Source organism: Aquarana catesbeiana, linkage group LG12, assembly GCF_042186555.1.
Source record: "Aquarana catesbeiana isolate 2022-GZ linkage group LG12, ASM4218655v1, whole genome shotgun sequence".
In the NCBI taxonomy this organism is placed as follows: Eukaryota; Metazoa; Chordata; class Amphibia; order Anura; family Ranidae; genus Aquarana; species Aquarana catesbeiana.
Window position 1 is genome coordinate 107,445,969 of NC_133335.1, and position 17,847 is coordinate 107,463,815.

Below are 17,847 nucleotides of genomic sequence, written 5' to 3' on the forward strand. Positions count from 1 at the left end.
ATAGCAAAAACCTTTGCCAGTGTTCAATCATCTGAATATAGATGCCTATCACCCAGTGTCTATGAATATCCAGCCTTTGTCCTATTATTAAGTTTTGATTTCTTTGGCTTATACTGCCTTAAATAAAATGGTTGATAAAGCACACACACAACCAAAAGAATATCAGCTTCCTGGGCATTAGTACCTTCAGTGCCATTAGAGCAGATTTGCCAGGGAGCCATTTAGGTCAAACTCCCTGACTTTACCTAGATTACCAACTGGAAATGGCAGCATATACTGGCCAATTTTGGGCATTTTTTTCCCTGCTGTCCTGTTATTTCTTGTTCTTTGTTGTAATGGAGCATAGGGTAAAATATAATTTACGCTAGCTGGTAACAATGCTTCCACATGTGGTCATAATAACCATACAAGCTAATTAATTTCCTTCTGTTGTGTTCCTTTTGTTACCTAAATCGATTCCTTTTTTTAAGTAAGGTAGTTTAGGAGGAGTTACAAATTTATGCTGTTCTGTTTCCTGTCCCTTTTAGGTGGGTGGATCCCCTATACCCTGATGTGCTGTCATGGAAACTTTGTGGAAACATTGTTATCGGTTAGTGTAGCTTCTATCTTCTCTGCTTCAATTTCACCCCCACCCTGTGACTAGACAGTGAAATGAGCAGCAGAAACTGTTGAAGTTATCTCTGCCACTCTGTTCTTTCCTCCTATCAGCATGACCCCTAGCACTGCAGGGCACTTATTTCCTTTTTGTTGCTTTTTTCCTTTCTCCCACTGAGCTCTCCTGTACAGACTGTAAAATTGACTGCAAGAGGCTGATATAAAGTTACATTTAGTTATTTGCACAGCTTGCTTATAAAGAATACATTTAATGATTACAGAACCGCAATAATGGGTGCCTTTTATATCTGCCTGGTGTTCAGCTTTAACTGCAATGGCGCTTGTTTTATTATGCATGTACTCTGGTTACTGGGCAACCAAACTGCTCACCTCTGAATCAGTCTCAGAAGCCTCTCGAGTTTTCTGGGGTGCCAGAACCTAATTATCTTTTCTTCATCGGACATCACAGGATAGGGGAGAGATGATGCTTAGACTATTGTGTCAGGCTCCACTTCCAGGACACTGGCAATGTGCAAGACATGACACCACCCAGGATAACCCCTCCCACTTTTAGCATTGCCTCAGTTTTTTGCTAGTGTTCGTAGTTGATGGACCTGTCTCACTCTGAGAGGGGTTTCTCTTGTAATACGCACTTCTACTCCATTGAGATGCTTAGCCTCAGTTGTCTACAGTTATTCGAGTTGGCACCTATGGATTAGTGATTCCTAAAGGTGCTGTACCTTGACCCCATATAGAACAACAGGTAATGCCTGTAAGTTTAGCCTGCACTGAATCCCATGTTTTGGCACACACCTTGGCAGACAGTTGTATTGCTTGAGTTAGATGACAGGGTTACTGTAAAGGTCCAGGTCCGTAGTGTGCTGTGGCAGAGCCCAGTCCCTAAAGACCCTGCAGAGGTAATGCCTGATGTGGGCATGGTGAAGACTGAGCCTTCTGGCTCTGGGAAGCATTTGTAAGTTGCCCCTTATGTGAGGGGGTCCTTGTCTGCTTGTTCCCTTTTTCCGGGCTGTAGAAGGGGGGGGGGGGGGGGGGACTTATGTGGCTGGAAACTTTTTTTCCTCATGTTCCTGGGTCGGATTTATGGTGGTACAACTGTAAGCAGTCTAGGTTTACCTCTCTACAGGAGCTCTCTTGTGACTTTACCCTCTCCCGCCCTTTCTGGCCAGCAGAGCTCCTCTTCAAAAAATGGTTGGAATGTATGCTTTCCGAGGCAAAGGTCTCTTTGGCAATTCTCTTTATATGTTTGAGAGGTAAGGGCACCCCTACCTTTTAAAGCAGTAGTAATGATGTCACCTGCTGCTGTTTGCTAGAATAACTTGTAAACAGTGCACATTTAGGAGATATTCATTTTACCTACAAGTAAGCTTTATTATAAGCTTACCTGTAGGTAAAAATCAAAATGAGGATTTACTACCACTTTAAAGAGGTGGCAGAAGCAATCCTCATCTGGAACAAAGAAGGGGTCCTTGGGGCAAAGCAAAAAAAAAAAACCTCCCCGCCCAACTTGTGCAAGTGGGTTGATGCTAAGAAGCCTTATAGATTTGAGATGCAGTATCTCTGATGTCTGGGTTTAAAACATGTCCAGAGGCTACAAGCTAGAGTTTTTAATGTTTGCCTTTTTCACACTTCATGCAATTAAGCGTGCCTACTGCACTCTAGAGAAGAGCTGCGCGTTTTGCCACTTTTGACCAGTTGCACTCTCAGGGGGGCTATTGATTGGTTTCAGAAACTGAAAGGTTTCCTGGTTACTATTGCAACCTAAAATCATAACAGTGCAGCGCTTATAGCGACAAGAATGTTCTCTAAAAATGTGACATTGGCTGGCATAGATATATCAGTGAAATGTGTGATAATTACCACAGTGATGATAATACAATATAATAGGTGCTTAACTTCAAATATGAACGTAAAAATGACTGAAATGTCCCAAAGAAAGAGACTAATGTTATCAGTTGAGTTTAGTCCCACATGCCGTGGTGGGAACTAAAGCTTCTAAAGATAGCCAAGGTGACACCATGCACACTCTTCTGGGCAGGAGAAGGAAGTGATTGATTCTAAAGGCAAAAGTTTTTTTTATTTACCTTGCTATAGGTGCACTCTATATACTATACTTGCTATAGGGACACTCTGAAGGCAATAGGGCAGAAGTGCTGGTGGGGGGAGAGGAGGATGGGGTGCTGCTCTGTGCAAAACAATTACACAGAGCAGGTAAGTATGACACGTTTGTTTAAAAAAAAAAAAAAAAAAATCCAGCAAGAAATTTTAAGGGCTCTGTGCAGGGAAGATCAGCATCTGAACCCAGAGAAACTTGAGGCTGATAGACTGGAGGTAATCTAAGACATTACAATTACATTTAAAAATGAAAGTTTACCGGTAAAGGCAGTCCCCGAGTTACGAACACAATATGGACTATATTTTTGTTCTTAAGTGGAATTTGTGTGTAAGTCGGTGCAGTGCATTTTTAAGTGCAACTTCAGCCTGTGCAGGAATGTGGGATGTTCCAGGCACTCCTAGTTAAAATACCCGGTATACAGTACTTTTGGTTGTGTGTATGAATGTATGTATGTATATAATATTGGTTTCACGGTATTAATTAACCCCTTGTAGTAGTAATTATCTGCCGTTTTTGTACTATAAAGGCCTACATTTTTGTTTTTTTTTAACCCCATCATGACAGGTGATTAAAAAAAAGCATGCTGCTGCTCTTAAATGCCTTATTGGCCATACACATTCATTTTTGGGCGCAAATTCTTTGTTTATTCAATCAATGGATGAATGTTGTTCGAAAATTTCAATTGCTTTAAAAAATCAATTTTAAAGTGAAAGTGATTTCTAAACAAAAACCACATACACTGTCTGAAAATTTGTTCGAGAAGTTTTCGGCTCCTTCAAATTTTCTCGTCACTGTGCTTGAAAACAAATGTTGATTTGACCCCACTAACGATTAGAAAATCAAACACATCTTCTTAAACGAAAATTTATGATGGAAAAATGTGTTAGTGTATGGCCAGCATAGGTGACAGCAGGCGCAGGAAGCTTGTATCAAGCTACCTGCCTATGACAAGGGAGTCATTCATGCATAATATTATATTACAATCCTGTCTGAAAATTTGCAAAGCAGTGTTTCTTAGGTCTTTTTACATATTTTTTTTCTTCGATTAAAAATTTTGATCGGAGTCTGATATGTACCAGATTGAACCTCTAATAGTATATACATCTCTTCTGTCTTATTCTGAGTGGATTAGATAATTTGTTCCCAAACCCTATAGTTTGTTTATATTTACCACTGCATATAGATATTCAAGAATAATTATTTTTTTAAACTTTACATAATTAAGTTATACACCACACTCTTCCCTTTTTTTTTTTTTTTTTTTTATTTAGGTTTTTAGCCAATTAATCAAAACAATAATCAGCCATCTAATCAATTATGAAAATAATCGTTAGTTGCAGCCCTATTCGGGTCTGTTGACCCATTCCATATCATACAGGACACAGGTCTGTTATCTCCTTACTGCGTGTTAAAGAACTGGAGCCTCGCTGGGGGGCGGTTCCCAGCCAAACTTTTTGCCAGTGTTAACCAATGCAATACTGCTATTCATATAAATATGGCCACATATTGAAGGGGTTATACCAGGGATCATGGTTGATGCCACAATAATGATCCAGGTACTTTTTTTTTTTCCTCAGGTGATTTCCTACACTGTAAAATTGATCTGAGCGAGTATGGAGTTCTAGTTAGGTTGAAAAAAGACACAAGTCCATCCAGTTCAATTAAAAAAAAAAACCTACAATGCCATATACACAATCCTTCACCCAGTTGATACAGAGGAAGGCAAAAAAACCCCAGCAAAGCATGTTCCAATTTGCTACAGCAGGGGAAAAAATTCCTTCCTGATTTCCCCCCCCCCCCCCCCCCCCCCCCACGTTAAGGAAAGAATCCAGGCCTTTTTTGAAGCAATCTACTAAGCTTGCCAGAACCACCTCTGGAGGGAGTCTATTCCACATTTTCACAGCTCTTATTGTGAAGAAAAGTGAATAACTCAACACCAAGTTCACTATATGGTCCACTTATGTATATATACATGTTGATCATATCCCCTCTAAATCTCCTCTTCTGAGATAATAAATTTAGTTCCTCTAATCTTTCCTCATAGCTGAGTTCTTCCATGCCTCTTATCTGTTTGGTTGCCCTTCTCTGCACTTTCTTCAGTTCCTCGGTATCCTTTTTGAGAACTGATGCCCAAAACTGAACTGCATATTCCAGGTGAGGTCTTACTAATGATTTGTACAGGGGAAAATTATATCTCTCTAGAGTCCATGCCTCTCAATACAAGAAAGGACTTTTCTCGCTTTGCAAACGGCAGCTTGGCATTGCATGCTATTAAGCTTATCAGCTACCAAAACCCCCGGATCCTTCTCCACTATGGATTTTCCCCAGTTGTACTCCCCTAGTATGTATGATGCATATTCTTAGCCCCCAAGTGCATAACTTTACATTCATCAACATTAAACCTCATTTGCCACACAGTTGCCCAATTAAACAGTGCATTGTGGTTGGCTTGTAAGATGGAGATATGCATAGCTTGGTGTCATCTGCAAACCCTGAAATTGTACTTTTAATCACAGACCTTATATCATTTATAAAGGTATTAAAAAGTAAGGGTCCCAACACTGAACCTTGGGGTACACCACTGATGACCTTTAGAGCAAAAATCATTAACCACTACTCTCGGAATTCGGTCTTTTAGCCAGTTTTCTATCCATTTGCAAATTGATCTTTCCAAGCCTGTAGACTTTTCCTTGTACATGAGCCGTGTGTGGGGTAACTGTGTCAAATGCTTTTGCAAAATCCAAGTATACAACGACATAGCCACCCCTTTGTCCAAGGTTTTACTTACCACCTCATAAAAAGAAATCGGGTTTGTTTTACAACTTCTGTCTTTCATGAATCCATGCTGTCTGTTGCTTAAAATATATTTTTCCAGCAAGAACTCATCTGTGTCTTTTATGCATCATAATTCTATATAACACGTTTTCAAGGAAACCGCACTTACAATGCACCTAGCATAATTTTAGCACTATATGAACATGTGGAGTCGAGAATGGTTTCAAATGTTGAATGAGTCTTTAAAGTAAGGGGTCGATTCACTAACATTTACCGCATGCGCTAAAGGTATCATGTTACTCATTTGCATAAATTAGGGCATGCGGTAAACTAAGTCCAATTCACACAAAAAAAAGTTTATGCGGTATTTAGCGGGAAAAAAAAAAGCGCCGATACCTGTTCTCCCCTCCCTCCTGGAAGGTGCCAAATGTGGCAGCGGAGGGGAGAGGAGACAAAGGATAAGCGGAAGTTCCACTTTTGAGTGGAACTTTGCTTTAATGATTAAACCTGCATTTGTGGGAATAAAAACAACATATTAAATATAAGGAGATCAGTCAGGTCTTGAATAATAAGTGTGTTGGAGGTGGAGGTTAAAACAATGCTTGTATGCTTTTAGATTTTGGCAGGAATCCAAGCATAACATTTTTCATAAGGTGTACATTTTGTTAATAGTTTTAATTAGTTTGATGTCATATTATTAGAGTATATAACAATGTAACTTATATTTTTTTGTTTCTCCAAGGTGCACCCAAGAAAGAAGTTTACTTCATGGCCATCATAGACATCCTGACACCATATGATGCCAAGAAGAAAGCTGCACATGCTGCCAAAACAGTTAAACATGGGGTAAGCAGAAGTACTGCAACAGCCTTATCACTGCAGGGTTAAAGAACATGTCTTGCCAATTATCCTAATGATACAGGACAGTCTTGGACTGTGGGTTATACGTTGCTTCCTTGGAGTGGTTGAACACTGGCTCCAGTATTTTGCCAGTGTTCTTTTCTTATCTTTCACCAGTTTTCGTTTTGACGCTTGTGTCAAGATCTGACTGCGTATTGCCTTTTGGCTCACTAGCAGTTTCTTGATCGGGCACCCTCAGTGTTTATCTTGGAAATTGGACCCCGGCAGTGTATCCAGCCTGTAAAGTTTACTGTGGGCATTCAATCTTCCATTGAGCGCTCACCTTGTAGTTGGCCAGAGGGTGCTATAAAGAGCCGTGGTCCATCCCCGTGGTGCCCAACTTCGAAGACCCCTTTGAGGATATGCCTTCTGTGACAGGTGAAGCATGAACCCCTGGGATGGAACCACGAATGTGGACAAGGCAAGACAGGGTTTCTCTGTACCTTTTTACATAGCGAGTCTTAGCCCTACATGTCTTGCAGGATTGTTACTTGGACCTGTAGTACGCATTAGGGTTGATTTACTAAAACTGGAGAGTGCTAAATCTGGTGCAGCTCTGCTTAGAAACCAAGACGCTTCTAGTTGTTTTTGTCAATGCAGAATACATTTTGGCCTAAATTTATGATATTTGATTTTAATGGTTATGTTTTACAGTATGACCGAAACTAGAAGCTACTGTTTTTTTGTTTTTCAAATTTTTCTTTTTTTTTTTTTTCTTTTTTGAAAAAATAATCTCAATGGTGATCAAATACCACCAACAGCGCTGTGGGAAAAAAATGATAAAGTTTTCATTTGCATACAGTATTGCATGGCCATGCAATTGCCAGTTAAAGTAGCAGTGCTGGAAAGCACAAAATGCCCTGGTTATAAAGGGGGTAAGTGATTAATTGAACCTGCTGAAGTTGGCTGATTGGCTACTATGCACAGCTGCACTCTCCAGTTTTAGTAAATCCATCCCACTATATTATATCCTTGTATCCTACAGGATACGCAGTAGTGCTAATCGAAGAAGTGAATTTAAAGGCACAGGTTGTAATGTGGGGGAGGGGGTGGGGGGGGGGGGTGCAGACAAGGATTTTGTGCAGGTGCTAGGTGCTCAATGTCCTCCTTTTCAACCAATGACTTCAGCAGTTAGGCTGCTGGTGGCTGGCCTGCCCAGTGCCTAGGGTTGTAGTGTTACACAATGAAAACCTGTGGCTTTGTGTAGCAAAAACAGGCTTAATCCACCTGCTGGCTTGTACACAATTTTTGGGCAATTTTTAGGCATTTTGCTGAGGCACCCCTGAAGAACCCAAAAGGCACCCTGGTTAAAAAAGGCTGGCTTAGACTATGGTACACTGGACTAGAGAGCTCAACAATCCCCTGGTTTTGGATAATCATGTTCTTTCTTTAGGATTATAGCTCTTGCCCTCAACCCTACTATTCTGCGTAAATTCCATGGAGAATATTATCTGTTTGCCTCCTCCAAGTAATGTCGTCTACTGCAGGTCCATTCTTCACCTGGCAGACCCTTTATGTCTGAGCCCACTGGACCTGCTCAGAAGCCGCCTTCACAATGAAGGTTCACTCTCACCCCTGGAGATGGAGGGATGTCTACAAGCCCTTTTTTATTATCCCAGGGTGCCTTGGAGACCTTTTAACTTGCAAGGCTTTCCTTTTCGTTTGATCACATATCCTTCATGGGCTCCTTCTCCGACATTATATCATCTGGTGTACCTGGGTCTAATCGTGATATTTTTTTTAAATTTGTTTTTTTTTTTTAATTCACATACTTTGTTCATCATGGCATTTTTGTCTGTGTCTGGTTCCATGTTCAAAACATACTCTCGTTGACACCTTGGTTGCCGCTCCATGAGAATTACTCTGAGGTTCTGCTGGTGGCCTTTTTTGAGGCAGCCTTGGTCCTTTTTGTTTTTTTTATCACTCTCAGGGTAACTAGGGCTCCCCACCTCATTTTGTGAGGAGGTTTGCTCCACTACCTAGAACCTGTTTACTCCCTATTGCCATAACACATCTCCCTGGCTTAAAATCCTTATGCCCCGTACACACGGTTGGATTTTCCGATGGAAAATGTCCGATCGGAGCGTGTTGTCGGAAATTCCGACCGTGTGTGGGCTCCATCGGACATTTTCCATCGGATTTTCCGACACACAAAGTTGGAGAGCAGGAGATAAAATTTTCCGACAACAAAATCCGTTGTCGGAAATTCCGATCGTGTGTACACAAATCCGACGGACAAAGTGCCACGCATGCTCAGAATAAATAAAGAGATGAAAGCTATTGGCCACTGCCCCGTTTATAGTCCCGACTTACGTGTTTTACGTCACCGCGTTTAGAACGATCGGATTTTCCGACAACTTTGTGTGACCGTGTGTATGCAAGACAAGTTTGAGCCAACATCCGTCGGAAAAAATCCTAGGATTTTGTTGTCGGAATGTCCGAACAAAGTCCGACCGTGTGTACGGGGCATTAGAGTTCTGATATCGTCTTCCCTCCCCGTCAGTGTTGCAGATTACCAATTTGCCATTTCACCCTCTTGCCTTCTCAAAAACCTAGCCTTTGTACCAGTCGTCTTCCATACACTGGATTAGTACTGAAAGGTTGCATTGCCTATGTGCTCTATACTTCCTATCTGCGTGTTTTCCATTTCCACATGTGGTCTGTTGTCATGGCACTTGCCTGCTTCTCTTACCAAAAAACCTCAGTTATATGGCTGCTCTACAGACTTTTTCTGAAAGATCTGTCACTATCTGGAATTCATTGATATCCACCAGTTAGGCAAATTCCAACACCTAGATTGGGTGCCCTCTTTCCTTGGGGTATTCAGAATGCTTCTTCAATACTTTGAAGTTTGTCATGTGAGGTAGTTCTCACCTAGTGTGACAGTAAGGAACCCCATACCAGAACCTAGCCCATGGTACCTGGCAGGTCTTGGTTATGCCTTGTATATTCTCTTCCTAACACCTTGACTTTGCACTCATCGTGCACTCCCTTGCAGGAAGTTTCTCTTCATTTGCGTTGCAATTTTCTTGCCCATGCAGAGTCTACCCTTTGTGTATCCTTCTCACTGCCCAAGGGTCCCTTTTCTCGCCTTCTGTAGGATTATCATTCTCCATTCCCATGTCCTGCCTTGAAGGCATGCCAGACACTTATGATTTGCCTTATGGCTGTAGACAGGACTTCCATCTGTGGCAACTTACCATCTTTTCCCTTGCCTGCTGACCCCTCTTCATTTCCTCACAGGGTAGTTCCTCTATAAGAATCCTCCCTTATATTCCATACAGCTGGGTGGTTACATTTGCCCTTCTTTTAAGGCTTCTGCCCTCAGCGATGAGTCCTTCCTTCCCTACTTTAACCCAGCCTTCAAGAGGTTGGGGGTTCGTGGGTTCCTTACAGCATCTTGCATCAGCTCCTTGAGCCTTTGCTGATCCCTGCCTTGGCTACAAGGGGCTTCTGCTGTCATCTGTCTGTTCACGTCCATTGACCTGTCTTGTCTTCTTATGGGACTGTTGCTGCAATTTTGGCTGTTTTGCCCACTCCTAAAAATCAACTCGTATGTCCTGTACTGTACAATAAAAATAGGAATTTTAGACATACAGTGCATTCGGAAAGTATTCAGAGTGCTTCACTTTTTACACATTTTGTTATGTTACAACCTTATTCCAAAATGAGGTCATTATTTTCTCAAAATTCTACAAACAATACCCCATAATGACGTAATGAAAGAAGTTTGAAAATTATTAAAAATAAAAAAGGAAAAAAAATCCCATGTACATAAGTATTTACAGCCTTTGCTCAATATTTTGTTGAAGCACCTTTGGCACCAATTACAGCCTCAAGTCTTTGAGTATGATGCTACAAGCTTGGCACGCCTATTTTTTGGCAGTTTCTCTTTGCAGGGCCTCTCAAGCTCCATTCGGTTGAATGGGGATCGCTGGTGCACAGTCATTTTCAGATCTCTCCAGAGATGTTTATTTGGGTTTGAAGTCTGGCTGGGCCTCTCAAGGACATTTACAGATTTGTCCTGTAGCCACTCCTTTGTTATCTTGGCTGTGTGCTTAGGGTCGTTGTCCTGTTGGAAGGTGAACCTTTGCCCCAGTCTGAGGTCCAGAGCACTCTGAAGCAGGTTTTCATTAAGGATGTCTCTGTACATTGCTGCAATTATCTTTCCCTAGATCCTGACTAGTCTCCCAGTTCCTGCTGCTGAAAAACATCCCCACAGCATGATGCTGCCACCACCATGCTTTACTATAGGGATGGTATTGGCTAGGTTATTAACGGTGCCTGGTTTTCTCCAGACATGAGGATTGCCATTCAGGCCAGAGTTCAAGCTTTTTTCATCAAACCAGAAGAATTTTGTTTCTCATGGTCCTTCAGGTGCCTTTTGGCAAACTCCAGGCGGGTTGTCATGTGCCTTTTTACTGAGGAGTGGTTTCCGTCTGGCCACTCTACCATACAGGTCTGATTGCTGGAGTGCTGCAGAGATGGTGGTTCTTCTGGAAGGTTCTCCTCTCTCCACAGAGAAATGCTGGAGCACTAGTTCATTCACAAGCCCTGCAGCTTTATAAAAGTCTGTATAAGGGTACAGAGTGAAAGCTACAGGGCTTCAAAAATGTGCATATTTCATTTTAAAAACTTACCCTTTTAAATAGACCTGACATAACACTCCCTATAACATAACACCTATGTACTTTAGCAGATTTTTTTTCTTTTTTAATGTTCAAGTTGGCCTTTGAAATGTATTTATATTACTAGGGTTTTTTATGTGTAATATACTTTGAACCTTTAAATACGGAACTCCCTGTTACTTTAGTATCTTTTTTGATCTTTTTCAGGCTGGAGCAGAAATTTCCACAGTGAATCCAGAGCAGTATTCCAAACGCTTCATTGAATTCATGTCAAATATCCTGGCATAGCTCTTCTCTCTCCGTCCTTCTCTGCACTTGCCCTTTCCCTGTATGCAGGGATAACCCTCACCCTCCCAGTCTGTGTGCAAGAGTCTAAATGAGTGTGAGTGAAGTGGTGTGTTTGCACGCCCATCCTATTTGTACCTCCCGTCCCCCTATTTTGCTAAAAGATCAATTATTTCCCATCCTCTAACTGTAAGGTTTGTGATATTACATTTCAAGGTCACAAGTTTAAACTGGTTACACCAGGATTTTAGGTCACAATGTAAGTGCTCCCCAACCTTACATTCCTTTTTAAATATTAAGAATTTTGTACTATGTTACTGCTGAGATAGAATAGTTGTTACAAAACCCTTTTTTCTTCGTCACTTACAGCTGTTAAAGTGACTTCAGCAACAGCACTTCCTTACTGTAAAAGGAAAAACAAATGATCTAACAATTGTCTGTTTCTGAACCTGGGAGGGCTGCTAATATGCAAATCAACTGGACTACTAAACCAGAACTATTTTTTTTCTGTGCCCACTGTATTGTAAGATCAGTGGGAGGCATTCAGTTTTTCGTGCCTACCCATACAGATGACAGCTAACCTGTTTGGAGGAGAGGCTCTTAATTTTTTTTATTTCTTTCACATGTATGGGATTGTTAGGGATACCATAAACAGTATTTTTTTTTATTTTTTTCAGAGGGTTGTTTTTCTTGAATTGCACTGCAATGTTATTTTCTCAGTTTAAATGACTATAGCACTTAGAGTTATTCTTTAAAATACAAACAAAATTTTGTTTTTACCAATTTCAGATACCTTTCAAACTATGTACTTTTCCTCCAGCAACAACTGTTAAATGTACATTTTCTTAATTCTGTGCTTTTCAGCTTTGAATTGTTTTTAAAGTATTATTCTCTGCATTAGGAGGGGATGGGTAAAGCAGGAAGAGATGAGTGTGTAAATTAATCATATCTATCTTTGTTCATATGGCTTGCTGTCAAGAAAGGGAGCCCACCCACTAATCAATATTTGGCTGGTCCCTTCTGCACCAGTCAAATTTTGATCAGTGTATGGCCAGCTTAATGGAACATCATCTAACAAACAAAATAGAAATCCATTAAAACATTTTCAAATAGTTTCTGTAGAGTTTCTGTTTAGAACTCTTTTTCTCATTTCTATTACGGGTGATTGATGTCAGACAAAGCAGAAAGTGAAGGGAAATCTCTTTTCCAGGTACAGCAGTTGAAACCTGACTAAGTTTCTAACCCTTCCTCACTTTCTCTAAAGACATTGAAAAATATTTTTTTTTCAGGTAGAAGTACACTTTCTATAAAAAAAATAGCCCATCCTGTCTAGCTCCCTAGCTTAGGACTCCCCAACTTGGTGCTTACTTAACTTTTTAGTGAAAGCTGTTGTTTCCTGTGGTATTCACATCCTGTGCATGTGCAGTAACTCCCCATTGAATTAGGCTGTACTGCTCAATGTTAATTTTGGCAGCAAATTTCGATTTAGTTTTAGTCTGTCTTAGGACTAAAATGGCATTTTAGTTTTAGTCCAATTTTAGTCTTTTGCAATTGTTTTAGTCGACTAAATCTCCAGTACAATTTAGTCGACTAAAATGTCCTACGTTTTAGTCGACTAAAATATCCAGTACATTTTAGTCGACTAAAACTCATTTTAGTCGTCTAAAATCTAATGGGTGTAATTAAATTGTAATGAATTAGTTAACATTTCTCTACAATTTCCAAACTCATTATATGCTGCTCGAGTGAAAAATCTCATGTTATTATTTTATGGTATTGAGGTATGAACATGCACTACAGACCAATGTTAATTTTGAAGTCAAATTTCAATTTAGTTTTAGTCTTAGTCTTTTGACTAAAATGCCATTTTAGTCATCTCAATTGTTTTAGTTGAATAAAATAGTATTCATTTAGTCGACTAAAATGTTTGTCATTTTAGTCAACGAAATTAACACTGGTACTGCTACAGTGGAAACGCTTTCAAGTCGTTTAGAGAGTTCCTGTCCAGCCAACACTGGTTAGGAGTTTAGGGTACAGGATATAAACACTGAAGGAGGTCACAGGACAGGTAAGTAAGCACCTGAAGGGAAAGGGGGGGGAGAGTGCACTTGATTTCCAAGTTAGATTAGGTTAAAGTATATGTTAACTCCAACAATATACTTATCCTATTTGTTCCCTTTTGGTCTGTATGTATATACTATTGAAAGTGTTTTGTTACATCTGTTTGATCATTGCAAAAAAACGCCTGGTCGCCCTGAGTGCATTCGGGGCCATGCATGTCACATTGTGCGCATGCAACAACTGCATTAGAATAGACAGCTGTGGGACTGCTGACACGGGGTGTACACAACACCTGTGCATCCCTGTACCAGAAAAAAAACCTGCACGGCCACTACTAAAATCCTGTGTTTAAAGATTCTACCTGAGCTAAGATCACATTTATCAGTACACGAACATAATGGTAGTTAAAGCGTTTGCCAAAGCAAAAATAAAAATGTTCTACATCTCTGTAAGTTATGCACAATTGCCCATGTTTTATCCTTTTAAAACACCGCAAGTACAGAAAAATAACTGTTGATATGCCACAATTAAAGTATGCTTTTCTAAGATTGGAGCAGCTGTTCATGGCAACCAATCTGCTTTTAGCTTTTATTTTTAAACCTTAACTGAACAAGCTTAAGATAGAAGCTGTGCACAGCTGCTCCAGATTCTGTCTGCTCCAGTTTTAGTAAATTCTCTCCATTGTATTTTTGCAGCTGAATTCCAATTCTTGTTATCCTCCCTGCCTAATTAATTTCCAAAGCATTACCAAGAACACAGACCTCTCCTCATCTCCATATCCCCATCTTGAGCACAGCCATACCACATAGGAATTTTTTAGCTCACTGGGTTTCTGGCAAAATTAACTGGTATTTTTTTTTTTAACCAATCAAACCGATATATATCAACCTTTCAATGACATATATTTAGCAGACCGTATGGAGCAAAAAAGACGTTTGTTAGGGTTTACATACACTTTAGAGGTAAATTGCATGTTTAAATATATTTGCAGTTACAGTACTTATATTGTAGTACCATTTCGTACTCCATCTTTAATACACATTTTGACAAGTTGTTCTTTACTCTAGTCCTGTCTTGCTGGGAGTAGGGTAAAACCATGGGTGCAGTCAGTTTAAGGCTCCTTTCACACTATCCGTTTACAAAGTTGTGCGATTTTCAGTGCAACTTTGGAGTCCTACTTTGATACAGATTTTTCACACTTTGGCATTGAAGTCGTGTTGAAGTCAGATCAAAGTAGTGCAGGAACCTTTTCTGAAGTCGCAGCGACTTCAGTAGTGTCACTTGGAGCTGTCTCATAGAGATACATGGCTTTTCACATGTCCTGCAACTTTGGCTCTCACAAATTGGATCCTAAGTAGCACAAGTGTGAAAAGAGCTTAAGATATTTAAAATTGTGATATTTACCATAAAGCTGGAATTTTAGGGAGAAAGCACTGTTCTGTACTGCTAACTATTTTTTTTTTACAGATTAAAGGCTGAGAACGTGTGTGGAATACTCTGCTTCAACCATGAGCCAGATCTTTAATAATGTATACAGGCACTATATACATACACTGCTGGTGGCAGGCCTAGACACATTGGGAATTCTTCACTACCATACAGTAAAACACAGCATTTACTAAGACCTGAAAATTGTAGCCAGTAAAAATGTAATTTGCTGTGGATTCTAGAACAGTTTTTGCAATCCTTGTTGGATAAAATAACCTGTTAATTCTTACAGATCATATAAAAATTGGATTTGGGCCAAGAACAATACACAAGCCAAAAAGTATTACAAATATTTGTACGGTGTACGCTAAAACTACTGTGAGAAGAGGCAATTAATGAAAGCTGAATCAAAAGTGGACTTTAGATATGGATAGGTTTACTATGGTTAACTGTTCTCTGTTCATGCCAGTTTTTAGTTCTGCGACACATAGAACTCATTCATTAAAACTGACAGCTTAAAAAGCAGCATATGTAAGTCTTGCTCTGGGTTTCTACTTTCAAAAAAATCTTAAACGCACATAGTATAAAAAAAAATTTAATTCCTGTCACATCCTGGCAGAGGTCTTTTTTTTTTTCTCTTCTGGATTGGCTTTCCGGATTATGGTCGCCAGATATATACCTGTTAAATATTAACTGTAAGTCAGAGGTAGATGCCATTGAATGACATTTTTCTCTAAAATGCGACAAGGATCGCGCCTCAATAGCTTTGTACCCTGCATTGCCATTTCATGATATGACAGAAACTGGCAAACTCAAGTAAGTCCGATGTAGCTATATAATACAAAATATGGATACTTCCGTTTTATGAAAAACCAAACAGCATACACCACTATAAAGGCTACAATGGATCCAAAATGTATAGCTAAACATATAAAAATAAATCAAATGTAATCTACTAAAAATTTACAACTGTCATGTAATCTGCATAGACCATTCATTACACACAAAATACAAGATGACTCCATTTGTTTCCTTTATAAAAGAAGGATCTTCATGTTACTGACCTGTCATTTAACTGTGAACAACTCCATAGAGGCTAACACTGTTGGCTTAGCTACAGAATCAATAACTGTTTTTGGTATCTTGCTATATAAGAACAAATTGCTTATACAGTGGGGACGGAAAGTATTCAGGCCCCCTTAAATTTTTCACTCTTTGTTATATTGAAGCCACTTGCTAAAATCATTTAAGTTCCTTTTTTTCCTCATTCATGTACACACAGCACCCCAATATTGACAGAAAAACACAGAATTGTTGACATTTTTGCAGATTTATTAAAAAAGAAAAACTGAAATATCACATGGTCCTAAGTATTCAGACCCTTTGATCAGTAATTAGTAGAAGCACCCTTTTGATCTAATACAGCCATGAGTCTTTTTGGGAAAGATGCAACAAGTTTTTCACACCTAGATTTGGGGATTCTCTCCAGTTCTGTCAGGTTGGATGGTAAACGTTGGTGGACAGCCATTTATAGGTCTCTCCAGAGATGCTCAATTGGGTTTAAGTCAGGGCTCTGGCTGGGCCATTCAAGAACAGTCACGGAGTTGTTGTGAAGCCACTCCTTCGTTATTTTAGCTGTGTGCTTAGGGTCATTGCCTTGTTGGAAGGTAAACCTTCGGCCCAGTCTGAGGTCCTGAGCACTCTGGAGAAGGTTTTCGTCCAGGATATCCCTGTACTTGGCCGCATTCATCTTTCCCTTGATTGCAACCAGTCGTCCTGTCCCTGCAGCTGAAAAACACCCCCACAGCATGATGCTGCCACCACCATGCTTCACTGTTGGGACTGTATTGGACAAGTGATGAGCAGTGCCTGGTTTTCTCCACACATACCGCTTAGCATTAAGGCCAAAAAGTTCTATCTTTGTCTCATCAGACCAAAGAATCTTATTTCTCACCATCTTGGAGTCCTTCAGGTGTTTTTTTTAGCAAACTCCATGCAAGCTTTCATGTGTCTTGCACTGAGGAGAGGCTTCTGTCGGGCCACTCTGCCATAAAGCCCCGACTGATGGAGGGCTGCAGTGATGGTTGACTTTCTAAAACTTTCTTCCATCTCCCGCATCTCTGGAGCTCAGCCACAGGACGGCCAACTCTAGGAAGGGTTCTGGTTGTCCCAAACGTCTTCCATTTAAGGATTACGGAGGCCACTGTACTCTTAGGAACCTTAAGTGCAGCAGAAATTTTTTTGTAACCTTGGCCAGATCTGTGCCTTGCCACAATTCTGTCTCTGAGCTCTTCAGGCAGTTCCTTGGACCTCATGATTCTCATTTTCTCTGACATGTACTGTGAGCTATAAGGTCTTAAATAGACAGGTGTGTGGCTTTCCTAATCAAGTCCAATCAGTATAATCAAACACAGCTGGACTCAAATTAAGGTGTAGAACCATTTCAAGGATGATCAGAAGAAATGGACAGCACCTGAGTTAAATATGAGTGTCACAGCAAAGGGTCTGAATACTTAGGACCATGTGATATTTCAGTTTCTTTTTTAATAAATTTGCAAAAATGTCAACAATTCTATGTTTTTCTGTCATTATGGGGTGCTGTGTGTACATTATTGAGGGAAAAAAATGAACTTAAATGATTTTAGCAAATGGCTGTAATATAACAAAGAGTGAAACATTTAAGGGGGTCTGAATACTTTCCATCCCCACTGTATAATCTTTATGCCTTTATAAGGATTTGTACCTGAGTCTGTATCCAGTTGGCGCTCACAATTTGTATTCAAGTTGGAGGATGTTATGTACTTTTTGAGTGTTCCTATGCTTTGGGAATGACAATACTATATGAAATATGTGTGTGCCCTAGGCAAAGAATGGTGGTCGTGGGGGTTTAAGGAATAATGGATAATATTATAAATAGTTACATTTGGTGCAGCTTGGACCAATGTGTAACTATGTATATATACCATACCTGGCCGATGAACTTGGAAACTGGAAATCGCTAAAGTAGACGCCACTTTCGGGTCTCACGGGGAGCTGCTGGCC

General features: G+C 40.1%; 1 protein-coding gene across 3 annotated transcripts in view; it reads left to right on the plus strand.

The window, feature by feature from the left end:
• Positions 1–12,428, plus strand: part of PIP4K2B (phosphatidylinositol-5-phosphate 4-kinase type 2 beta) — a 183,806-nt gene extending 171,378 nt beyond the window's left edge. For 2 of the 3 annotated variants that reach the window (XM_073608267.1, XM_073608268.1), the window contains 2 exons: positions 6,246–6,349; positions 11,239–12,428. In XM_073608267.1, the coding sequence (XP_073464368.1) occupies positions 6,246–6,349; positions 11,239–11,319 (185 nt within the window). In that variant the 3' untranslated portion in view covers positions 11,320–12,428. Of the gene's footprint in view, positions 1–527; positions 590–6,245; positions 6,350–11,238 lie in introns of all 3 variants that reach the window. The other variant, XR_012236918.1, reaches the window with a different exon arrangement.
• The last annotated feature ends 5,419 nt before the right edge of the window (positions 12,429–17,847 follow it).